At 56.3% G+C, this 12,068-nt stretch overlaps 2 protein-coding genes across 2 annotated transcripts; one reads left to right on the top strand and one right to left on the bottom strand.

Moving 5' to 3' along the window:
- The first annotated feature begins 1,101 nt into the window (after positions 1 to 1,101).
- CONPUDRAFT_164622 (Phosphoribosylaminoimidazole carboxylase) lies at positions 1,102 to 3,319 on the top strand. Its single transcript, XM_007769565.1, has 4 exons — positions 1,102 to 1,217; positions 1,268 to 2,096; positions 2,171 to 2,919; positions 2,986 to 3,319. The coding sequence occupies exons 2-4, from the start codon at positions 1,346 to 1,348 to the stop codon at positions 3,181 to 3,183; spliced, it is 1,698 nt and encodes a 565-aa protein (XP_007767755.1). The 5' UTR covers positions 1,102 to 1,217; positions 1,268 to 1,345; the 3' UTR covers positions 3,184 to 3,319.
- Positions 3,320 to 3,324: 5 nt separating this feature from the next.
- CONPUDRAFT_164623 (uncharacterized protein) lies at positions 3,325 to 9,371 on the bottom strand (the record flags this gene model as incomplete). Its single annotated transcript, XM_007769566.1, has 5 exons — positions 3,325 to 3,890; positions 3,973 to 4,093; positions 4,156 to 5,197; positions 5,262 to 8,711; positions 8,881 to 9,371. 5 exons carry the CDS (start codon positions 9,369 to 9,371, stop codon positions 3,589 to 3,591), a joined length of 5,406 nt encoding a protein of 1,801 aa, XP_007767756.1. The 3' UTR covers positions 3,325 to 3,588.
- Positions 9,372 to 12,068: the final 2,697 nt, after the last annotated feature.

The following is a 12,068-nucleotide window of genomic DNA, read 5'->3' on the forward strand; positions in this document are numbered from 1 at the left end:
ACGTGTGTACGTGCTATACGGGAAGCCTAAGAAGCTCTTGGTTTCTCTGTCGATATGCTTTTCGGCTGTACAAATCTTCAACGTTGCAGCAATATGTTAATTGATCTCGGCCGCGTCAAAAGCATACAGTATGTCATTTGTAGACCTCAGAAACTAACTCTAGCGAAAGCAGAAATCAACTTTTTTGGAGTTGACTCTTGCAATCTCCTCCTTCCCATATCTAGCCAGTGGACCTCCCCAGCAGTAAGCTCGGTGTAGCTAGCATATGAGTTTCTTTTATGCGCACTGGCTTTATACTACGCCGTCAACAACCTTGAACTGTCATTTTGGCGAAGTCCAGGCGCCTCGACTTACACTATCATGCATATCATTGTTCGTGACAATCTGGTGTATTTCTTCATGTAAGGGCGTGTGTTTTTGCATTTATTAAGGCTAATGTCCTTCGCAGTGTGTTTGTAGCGATGCTTGTAGACTCAATGTCACAACTCCTTCCTGACAGTGCAGTAAGTAGCGAATGCTAAGCTTCGGCTCTTCAGTGCTAAATACTATGGCATCAGGCGCTTGTTCTCACAAGTATGAACGGCGTACTTATGACCATAGTAAGCAGCATAGTTGGTCCATGGATGATCATTGGCCTCAGAAAGCGCTACGAGCAAAATATCAATTATGGAGTAAACCCCACGTGCGAGTTGACAGAGGTAGCTTTCGCAGGCACGCTTTCGGGGCAAACTGTTGAGAGCGCCTGAGCTTCCGCTCACACCAGGCTTTCAGTGTATAATGTCTTTAGAACGAATTGGGACTCATGTAATTTAGCCTGGCCGCTGTATGTCCATATATGTACATGTTACGAGTATTACTAGCTTATTTAATCTTGTAGAGATTTTGTAGAACATAAATCTACTGTCAGGCTTCTCGCATCATAATTGGTGGAGTGAAATGAGGTCAACGGAGCTGTTCCAACTGCAAGTACAAGTTGAGGCCCGAGGTATGTATATGAAGGCCCAAGGGACGGACGGACGGTCTCGGTGTTTCGCTCTGGGTTCAAATGTTCAAGGATTAGTACGATAGGGGCTATTTCCCGTTTGGTGCGATCCGTTTATCATTTTGATTTTTTGACCAAGATCTCCTCTCCTCTTCTCACTTTCATCCGTCTCATTCACACAAAAGCTCTCGTTCTTGAGCAGTCGGAATGTCCGGAAAGACAGTAGGGATACTGGGTAAGCGTGAGTTGCACCTGCCTTGCCTCAAGTCGGCTCATCCCCACCAGTCAACAGCCTTCTTAGACTTTCATGAGTCGTAAACCGACCACCTGAATCCAAATGTAGGAGGCGGCCAGCTCGGGCGCATGCTTGTCGCGTCGGCCTCCCTCCTCAACATCAACGTCGTCATCCTCGACCAGGGCCCGAACGCACCCGCCAAGCAGATCGCCGCACCCCGCACGCCAGAGCTCGCGCATGTCGACGGCGCGTTCTCGGACCCTGCCAAGATCCGCGAGCTCGCGGGCAAAGTGGACGTTCTCACCGTTGAGATCGAGCACGTCGACGCGCACGCGCTAGCGGATATCGAGAAGGAGACGGGCAAGGCGGTGCACCCCGCCCCGCGGACAATCCAGATCATCCAGGACAAGTTTGCGCAGAAGGAGTGGCTAGCCAAGGCGGGGTGTGCGGTTTCGGGGTTTGTGGATGTTGATAGTACGCCAGAGGCGATAAGGCAAACAGGGGAGAAGCTGGGTTACCCGTTCATGCTCAAGAGTCGGACGCTTGCGTACGATGGGCGGGGCAACTTTGTTGTGGAGAGCGCTGACAAGGTAGAGGATGCACTCAAAGCGCTTGGTAACCGACCGTTGTATGCGGAGAAGTGGGTCCCGTTTGCAAAGGAGATCGCAGTCATGGTCGTGCGCAGTGCGTCTGGAGAGGTGCGCTCGTACCCCGCCGTGGAGACCGTACACAAGGAGAACATCTGCCACCTTGTCATCTGTCCTTTGCGCAGCTCGGACCCCGCTGTTGCTGCACGCGCGCAGGACGTCGCTGAAGAGGCTGTAAAGACGCTGGAGGGCGCAGGCGTGTTTGGTGTGGAGATGTTCCTCCTCGATGACGGTGCGTCTTATCACCCAGCCTACACTACCCTCCCACATCCAAGGCATGCGCCAACTCATACATCCAATCTCAAGGCAAAATTTACATCAACGAGATCGCCCCGCGCCCACACAATTCAGGCCACTACACCATCGAAGCCTGCGAGACCTCACAATACGAGAACCATCTCCGCGCCATCCTCGACCTCCCACTCGGCTCCACCTCTCTAAAAGTCCCCTCTGCGATCATGCTCAACATCCTCGGTGCCTCTCCCTCTCTATCCGAAATTACCTCCTTCGCCGATTTTGCACTCACAGTGCCGGGGTGCGCTGTGCACCTCTACGGCAAGGCCGAGTCCCGCAAGGGTCGCAAGATGGGGCACATCACCCTCACAGGCGACAGCGACGCACAGGTCCGCGCGCGCCTACGGCCCCTCCTCGAGCGCCTCCCAGGCGGCCCATCGTCCGCCGAAGAACTCGAATGCTACGCGCCGCTCGCGCCTTCCCCCGGCGCGGGCTTTGCTCACAAGGCCCCGCTCGTGGGCATCATCATGGGCTCGGACTCGGATCTCCCCGTGATGCTCCCTGCCGCGCGCGTGCTCGACAGGTTCGAGATTCCGTACGAACTCACGATCGTCTCCGCGCACCGCACGCCCGACCGGCTCGTGTCGTACGCGCGCAGTGCGACCTCGCGCGGCCTGCGGGCGGTCATCGCGGGCGCGGGCGGCGCCGCGCATCTGCCCGGCATGGTCGCGGCAATGACGGCGCTGCCTGTGATCGGGGTGCCCGTCAAGGGCAGCTCGCTCGATGGTGTGGACTCGTTGCATAGTATCGTGCAGATGCCCGTGCGTTTTTCTCGCCTTATCCTCGCCTCTTGCCCTGACACGAGATCTGACAATTTCGAACGATAGCGAGGCATCCCAGTTGCCACAGTCGCCATCAACAACAGCACCAATGCGGGCCTGCTCGCGGTGCGCATCCTCGGCGCGGGCATGCCGCACCTTTTCGTTGCCATGGACGCGTATCTCAAAAGCATGGAAGACGAGGTGATGGGCAAGGTTGACAAGCTCGCCGAGGTAGGATGGGAAAAGTACGAGGTCAAGCGGTGATCCCTCTTTATCCAAAACTAAGCTCCGTTGAGAGGTGTTAGTTGCAAGACACACGATGCCTGCCGAGACTTAAGATTGATGTGCTAAATGACGTACATACACAAACATGCTGAGGCCGAAGCTACGTTCGAAAGCGAGATAGAATGATACATGTAAGTAGCGGAGAGGTTTAAGATATGGGTACAGGTCCGAGGGTAAAATATAGAAATCCACGATGCGAGATGCTGAGTGCGAAAACATAGAAACGAGAGAAACATTAGATGAAAGCAAGCGTGCAAGAAATAAAGCAAACGAAAACAAAACGGGGATATGACAAAATTAGGACCGTGTGGGTCAGATGTAAGATAAAATGCAAAGGAATCGCGCGAAACCGTGCACATCAAAAGTTAGTTCAATCGCTTACACTCACGAGGGCATCCCGGCAGGTTGAATCTCTCGCCCCACCTCTCGTCCTTTTAAGATGGACGCTGCGCGCGCCTGCCTGTCTTTCTTCCACCTATCGAGCTCCTTCTCCACCGTCTTGAGCGAGACAGGCTTCGTCATGAGTAGATCCACGCCCGCGCTGTACGCCTCGTCGATGTCGTCAGGCCCGGCAAGGCCCGTGAGCGCGATGACGAGCGCGCGGGGCATGCGCCCCTCGCTCGTGTCCTCGAGGGTGCGGATCGCGCGCACGGCTTCGAACCCGGACATGACGGGCATTTGAAGGTCTATATAGACGGACCAAAAAAAAGGAGAGCCGCAGATTAGAACGAGGTGGGTGCGCGCGGTGAAGCGGGAGAGAGGACGCACCCATGAGGATGACATCAAAGTGCTGCGCGCGCTTGCGGACGGCGTCGACGCTCTTGAGGCCGTTTTCAGCCTTGGCGTAGGGATACCGCTTTCGCTGGAGGAACGCCGAGAGTAGCATAAGCTACGCAACATCAACAACTTATCAACATGAGAAACCCCGACATGAAACCAAGAAACACGTACATTTATAGGGTTGTCCTCAACCACCAACACAGACGGGATCGGCGCAGGCGCAGCAGCAGTCATGCTCGTAGGGTCTGCAGCCGGAGACACAGGCGGCACAGGCGGTGGCGGCAAAGCAGCTGCTGCCTTCGCCCGCACGGCTGACGATGGGGCAAGCACCGCCGGCACAAGCTGAGTATGCACGCTCGGGCGCTCGGGCGACAGCGTCCTCCCGCCCATCTTCTGCTTCTCCTCCTCAATCCTCCTCCCTAAACCAGCGAGATTTCCATACGTAATCATGCCCTCCCTGGGCTCCTCCCTCGGTCTGGGTGTCAACAAATCATCAGGCGGAGCGATTCCAATCTCCAAAACATTGTTCGTCCCCATGGCGTTATCGGCATTACCGATCCTCCTCACTTTGTCGCTCAACTCCCCATTCTCATCCAATGCCCCAGACACCTCATCGTAATCTTCGTCTTCGACATCAGACCCAGCGAGCGTCGAACTCGACATAGACGTCGACACCGACGACGTCGTGCTGGCGCTCCTCATAGTGCCATTGGACGACGACGAGCCGCTCCCGCTGCTGATCAAGCTGTCGCTCGACCGTTCAGAACGCACCGCCGGCGATGGGGGTGTCAGAAAGCCTCTGTTGCCGCCACTTTCGTTCAGACGTCGGCCGCGGGACTCGGCGCCGGAGTCAGGCTTGGGCCGTTCGAGAAACGAGTCAGCGGGAACAATGAGATCGTCGATGCGATGGTCGATCGAGCAATTGACCTGTTTCAGCGTCGGACGTTTCACCCATGGGGACATGGCGGGCGAGCACGATGGAGGCAAAGAAGAGGATGTAGAAGCGGCCGGGGACAACGACGGGGACGTTATGGCCGTGGACGGCAGGGAAAGGGGAGAGGTGTGGCGGGTTGAAGTTGAAGAGGCAAATTGACTGTGACTCGACCTGGACATCGACAATGCCGACGTCGCAACTGCAGCGAACGTCGTTGGCTGCCCTTGTCCCCGTTCGAAACAGAAATGGAGCGCCTTCGCGAGCTTGAATGGCCCGCATCTACACAAATCCCGCATCAGCTTTCCTCTCAAACAAAACCACCTCGACAAATAAATACACTCACGGCCTCGCCTCAAACTTGACCTCGGGCAACGCATTCGCAAGCGCCTGAAACCTCGCCACATCCTGACACAGCACGACCATCGGCTTCCTCCGCTCCCCGCCCCCTCGTCCTCTCCCAGCCCCGTTGCCACTACCGGTCCTCCCCCTACCCGCCCACCCCTTCGCGTCCAACGACCGCTCATGCAGACACTCCACCACCGCCTCGCTCTCGTTCGCCACAACCAAGTCCACATCGCCGTCTCCTAGCCCCTGAGGACCACCGGCGAGAAAAGTCGCACGGGCGTGGCCCACCGCAAACGGCCCATAAACGACCCTCATCCCAAACCACTCCTTTAAATAACGCGCAAGCGACGCTCTCGTAGACAGCGTCGTCCCCGCAGCCGGGCCGAATCCGTACTCGCCCACCGAGGATCTTGTCGATCCGAGGGACGCCGCGGACGGGACAGAGCGTACAGATCCAGGCGAGCTGGGCGTCGGCGACGATGACGATGCGGATGTGGATGCGGATGCAAGTCCTACGGGCGACGCGAGCGCCTCACCAACCCCAGACGAGCCGGATGAATGCGGCTCCTCAGCGTCAAAGTCCGCGAGAAGCACCGTCCGCCCCTGCGTGAGCGCACGCACGCCCTTGACGAACCCCACACCGCTCCCGTGTCCCAACGCCGGTCTTGCACCGATATCTCTAGGCAGGCTCTGGACCAGCGCCGACGACGACGACGACGACGGCATCGACTTGTTGTCCAGCGAAGTCGAAGTCGAAGCAGCAGCAGCCGGCCGCTCAAGCACAACCTCAACCCTCACCTCCGTCCCGACCCCACGCACACTCCGCACGTCCACATCGCCGCCGAGGAGGCCCACAATCTGGCGCACAATCACCATACCCAGCCCCGTCCCGTGCTGCCGCACGTCCTCCTGCGAGAACGGCGTGAACAGGCGTGTCTTGAGGAACTCGGGGCTGATGCCCCGTCCCGAGTCGGTCACTGTGAGGGTCACGCGCGATTTTTGCGGGTGCGGGTGCGGGTGCGACGGTGCACCACCGTCAAAGGCGGAATCGTCGTCGTCGGCGTCGACATCGGTCGCAGAAAGCGCAACGCGGACGTAGCCGCTATCCTTTCTTGAGCGCATTGGCTGTACACAAAAGCAAAAGCAAAAACAAGCATCATTCAGCTCTTCGTCCACATACAAACAGCAACCAAAGCCCAGAGAAGAGTGCGGACGAAGAACGAAGATAAAAGATGCACTGAAGATGTTCATCAGCACCTGCCTCAGCGCCCCCGGCTGCACCACATGCATCCAGTCCTCCTGCCTCTCGATATCCAGCACCACCGTCACCCCCTGTCCTGGTCCCTGCCCCTTGAGCATATACCTCCGCATCGGCTCTCCGCTTGAACCCGAGGAGAGATCGGCGAGATCGAGTCCGAGATCTTCGATGCTGCTCTTCGGCGATGGACTCTGCACCGACGAGGAATATGAACTCGAAGGATACGATGACAACAAACGCCTCCTGAATCGATACCCAGCATACACGCTCTCGACGACCTGCTCCGTCAGCAGCGCCACGTCCGTCGGCTCCGCGAGCGAAACCACCCCGCCGCCCCCACCACCTGCGCCCTCACCTGCGCCCTCACCTGCGCCCTCACCTGCGCCCTCACCCCCACCTCCCGCCACACCCACCACACACGCACCCTCTCCCCCTCCCGCCCCAATCCCCACCCCCACCACCCGCCCATCCAACCCCCCCAACTTCCTCAACTCCAAAACATGCTCCACCATCTCCACCAACATCCGCCCCCCCACCTCCACCCCCTCCACAAAGCCCCGCTGCACGCCATCCAGCCTCGTCTCACTCAGACTCTCCACGCTACACAGCACCCCATGCAGCGGACTGCGCAGCTCGTGCGATATGCTCACGATAAAATCGCCCTTGGCGCGGTCCGCGAGCGCGATCGACAGAGCGGCGAGCTCGGCGGTGAGTGTGCGCATGAAGGCGCGGGTCCAGTGCAGTTCATCGGGCTGGAAGAGCCGGTGGGGCGCATGTGTGTATGCGAAGAAGAGTGCGTATGCGCGTTTGGGGCGCGCGCGGAGGGGGGGTGTGGGGCCGGTTCGATGGTGCGATCTTGGGTTGAGGTTCATTTTCGATGAGCACGTTGATGATGACGATGAGGGCGAGGACAAGCTTGACGAGGAAGGGTGATACAACGGCACGAAGATGATGCTCGTGCTCCCCGGGAACCGCGCCCGCAAGCACCTCAGCACCATCTGCCTCTGGCGCGACGCACCTTCGCCAATAGCACCAGCAGCACCAAACGAAAAAATGTTCCCGTCCGGAAACATCTCCAGCAACATCCCCCGCAACGCGCCCATCGCTCTCTCCCCTCTGCCCTCCTCATCCACGCCTCGTCCCAGATCCCCGCCCGCCCCCGCCCCCGCCCCCGCCTCCGAACCCCCACCAAGATCAGACCACGACCCGCTCTCCGCCTCTCCACGCACAGCAGCAGCGAGCACCTCCCCTTCCAGGGAGCCCATGCCCAAATCCGCGTCCGAGCAGCCGCCCTCGCCCTCGTTCGCGCCCGAGCAGACACCCACACTCGAGGCGGAATCCGCATCGAGAAACACGACGCCGTCAGCCGTGAGCACGTCGCATATGATCCCGCTCGCGCGGTCGAGCGTCTTCGCCATCGGCTGTTCGTCCGTTCCGGATTTCTTCCGTGCCGTCTTGCGTTTTCTGTCGCTGGGGCTGGCTGTGGTGCCAGTGCCGGTGCCGGTGCTGGTATGGGTCGTGGTGCTGGTGCTGGTGCTGGTGCTGCCAGTGGCAGCAGTGACAGTCGTAGCGGCAGTGGCACACTGTCCTCCCCTCTTCTCCTCCCCTACGCTCCCGTCCACAGACTCAACCGACGACTCAGCATAATCCTCCTCCTCCTCTCGACCCGCCCCTGCCCCCTCCTCCCACTGCCCAGCCACAAACCCGCCCAACCCCTGCGCCATCCTCCTCCCCCTGTCCAACTCCCTCCCCTCCGCCTTCATCTCCATATGCCCCATCACAATCTCCGCCATCCTTACCAACATATCCCGCTCTACCGCACTCAGCCCCTCGGGGCGCGGCCGCGGGTCCGTGACGCACAGCGTGCCGATAATGTACCCGTGTTTCGAGCGCAGCGGTGTGCCGGCGTAGAACCACAGAAAAGGGTGGGATGTGACGTAGGACCGCGTGCGGAAGGCAGGGTGTGTGGATAGGTCGCGGATTTCGAGGATGGGGGGTGGTGTGGACGGGGGTGGTGATGGTGATGGTGATGATGACGAGGCGGGGGGAGAGAAGATCTCGGGAAAGAGATGCACGGTGTGCACGCACAGCCCCGGTGCGGCGTCGAGCGTCGTGCACCCGAGCCAGAGGTCCGTGTCGGGCACGTCGGCGTGGATGGGCGTGTCGCGCGTGGCCTCTGCGATGATGTACCTACATATTCCATTGCGCAAACGCAGCGGCAAAGGATGAGTATACGTTATACAAGGCAGCACCAAAGTGACTGGACGCATGCATGTCATGCAAAAGGGGTACGACAGGCACGCCACGACCCGCTGACACATCTCGAAATGCAAGGCCAAGTGGAAAGATGGGCACTCACTGCTTGGAGCGGTCAATGAGACTGATCATACTGCGCTCGCAGCCGAGTTTGATTGCGGTGAGCTGGGTGAACGCTGTCAGTGCGGGGTCGTCACTGCTCTTTTTCTTCCCCAGCTTAGAGGGCGTGGGCAGCTTGCTCAGTTCGGCTTCATTGCTGTTCTGCCCCGGCGAAGTTGGTTGATGTGTGCTATTGAAGTTGGTGGTGTCAGCAGAAGTGGATGCGGACGAGGAGGGCAGTGACGAGGTAGGTGGAGGCGGAGAGGCGGTGGTGGGTGATGGGGGAGGGTAGACCTTGGGACTAGGAGTGAAGTAGCAGAAGAGCTCTCGCGATTGCTCGATGTCATGTGTCTGGGGATAGTCAGACTGGTCGACGAGGGGCTGAGTGGATGTTGGGGATATGTGTGGATATGAACTACGACAGTCGTTGCAGCCTTGTATGTCTTGTGAGGAAGAAGGTATGTTTGAGGGAGTCGGAGTGTGTATAGCTGTCATGTTTGTGCTATGGGTGGATGTGCACCATGGAGAATAGCAGAGAAAAAAACACAAGTGGGAGGAATATCGTCAAGAGCAGGAGTCATCTAATACATGTCCTCCCCGTCAACGCCCCAGATGTCCTCTTCTTCGGTCTAGACCCCCTACGATGACCTCACTCCTCCCATACCAGGCACCCGAGGCCCCTGATTCCCGTCGTGCCCGGATCGCTCCCAGCAACAGCCGTGCCACCCACCTGTTTAGGTACTCTTTCTCCCTTTCCTTGACCTTCACTCTCCTTCCATCTTCTCATCCGCTCCTCACCCATCCTGATCATCATCGCCTAACTAAACCCTCTCTTTCCGACCCACGCTCTCCGCCACCTGTGCTAATCACCCGTAGCGGCACGGGCTAGATCAGTCCATGGAAAATTGTGTGTCGTTGACGTGCGCCAGAATGCCAAAACGCAACACGCTCTGTTACAGTCAACTCCCTCTTAACCCATAGCCCTCCAATCCCATACTCCCTGCTAACCCATGGGTTTTGCTACCCATCGTGTTTTGTCCCACCCAAATGAGTTCCGAAACCCATAACTCCCTGATATCCCATACCCCATGGGCTTGAGTGCCAAAAAACCCATACATTCGGTACTTTTAGCAGCAATAACTATCCCCAAAAGACATACATTTCAGGTCATTAGGGGAAATTTTGGTTGTGTTGTTGAATAACTTTATGAAAGTGTACTAAAGACCATGGGAAATGGCCAATATGACCGAGGTTTACTATATTTTTGACGTGTTTTCTTCCATGTATTTGGCCAGGCATCCGAACTTGCACCAAGACTCAGGGGCTTGAAGCGGTATGTGATTGCATGGTACCTCGACAGCTTATGAACGATCCAAGCACTCAAAATTGTGATGTTTTCCTGGTTGTCGGCATGTCAGCTTCGGGCAGAGCTATCAAAGAGAATGTCAACATCGAAGATTAATAGTTGTGCTTCTCCTAAGGCTGCTCATCTATCAGGTTACTATTGCCTTTTCCAAATATATTTATTTTCTCTGTATTTTCTGCATCTATTTTTAGTACATTCTCCAAACCCATACTCCCCGTTAACCCATACCTGTGGGTGTCCACGAAGGGGTATGGGTTAAGAGGGAGTTGACTGTACATACAAAACACCGTCGTGCGCTTCCATGATATCATGACATCATCGCCCACTGTGCCGGGTCCGCTTCTCGCTGATCCATCTTCGGCCTTCATTTTCCCGTATAATTATACCATCCCCGCAGACCCCTTTAGATCCCCATCTTCGTGCGCTCCCTCGCACCCTCCTTTCCTTTCCCCGGGTGCCCCACCCAATCCCTATCTCCGCCTTTAACACGATGAAGTGACGCAGTCCCATCAAATAAACAATCAACCCTCCTCCGTAAGTGTGTCTCCCGTGTGCTGCTTGCTTATCTTCATTGCCGCAGGACCTCGGTCGAGACCTCTGACATCACCGCACTACAGCTCTCTCCTCACCGTTCGTCATATTGCATGTCCCTCATTCACACTGCAAAGCTCAGCGCTGCGAACAAAACGCCATGCACTCTGTGCCTGATCCTCTCCCCAAGTACCAACTGATTCACCACCCCGCTTCTTGTCTGGGCTTTGCCTTGCTTATCAATGGTGTCATCGCGGCACGACACACACCGTGTTTACCTGCAGATCACACCGCTGGCTACAGTTTCTCCTATAGCGTACCAGCTCGAACACTCTCAGCCCATCTTTCGGTCTGGCCGCTTCGCAACGGACTCAGGCAGCCAAGTATCCGACGTTTGAAACCTGTACCGCAGGCACGGCGGGCAGGCAGCCTACTGCCTGTAGCCATATGCCCTAATCTAACACTACCAGCACAAGATGCGCTACGATCCGCGCTCACTCGAAGCAAGCGACAGCCTCGATCTTCGCTATCAGTCAAGCTAAGGCGCACTCATCCTGTGCGATTCACGCTAAGTGCGTCTGGCCTGCGTTCCGCAGATTGGACATTCACATGTGTGCGCTGTTTCATTCAGACAGCAGCTGCAGCATGAGCATGGAGTTTTTAATTTACAAGCTTCACGGCCATATCATCCGTGGCTAGTGTTGTTCTTGGCCTGGCCTAAAAGCCAAAGCCAGGCCAAGCCAAGCCAGATTTCAGGCCAAGCCAAGCCAGGCCAAAGCCAGTACCAGGCCAAGCATTGTTGGCCTGGCTTCACCACCAAGCCAGGCCAAAGCCAAGCCAATAGGCCATGGCTTTGTTAGACACTTATTATAATACTATATATCAATAATTACAGTTGATGTTAGCTTGTGATACTTTTGTAAACCTTGTACACCTATCCTTTATCTATTCTTTTTGTAATCTGCAGACCACGCTTGTTTGTGATCGTGGGAAAGTCAGTGTTGGGAGGGCGTCCTCTAGAGCTAAATAGTTTGAAGCCTAATTTCTCATCAATGGTGATTGACCCTGCACTCTATTCTTTAATGAGACTACTAATTATCAGAAGTGATCCTTGACTATGCTGTCTCTCAAAACATACCCAACTCTTGACAGAATCTGTTTTTTTTTTTGGAAGAACTAACCTTTTATAAAACTAATGTGTAGTAATAATAATCCTGAATAGGCCTTATCCTTGATATAGCAATTGTACTACCAGTGCTTAGTAGAAAGCTTGATATTCAATATACTCCTTAGTG

The sequence above is a fragment of the Coniophora puteana genome (genome assembly GCF_000271625.1).
Source record: "Coniophora puteana RWD-64-598 SS2 unplaced genomic scaffold CONPUscaffold_5, whole genome shotgun sequence".
NCBI classification, from domain to species: Eukaryota; Fungi; Basidiomycota; class Agaricomycetes; order Boletales; family Coniophoraceae; genus Coniophora; species Coniophora puteana.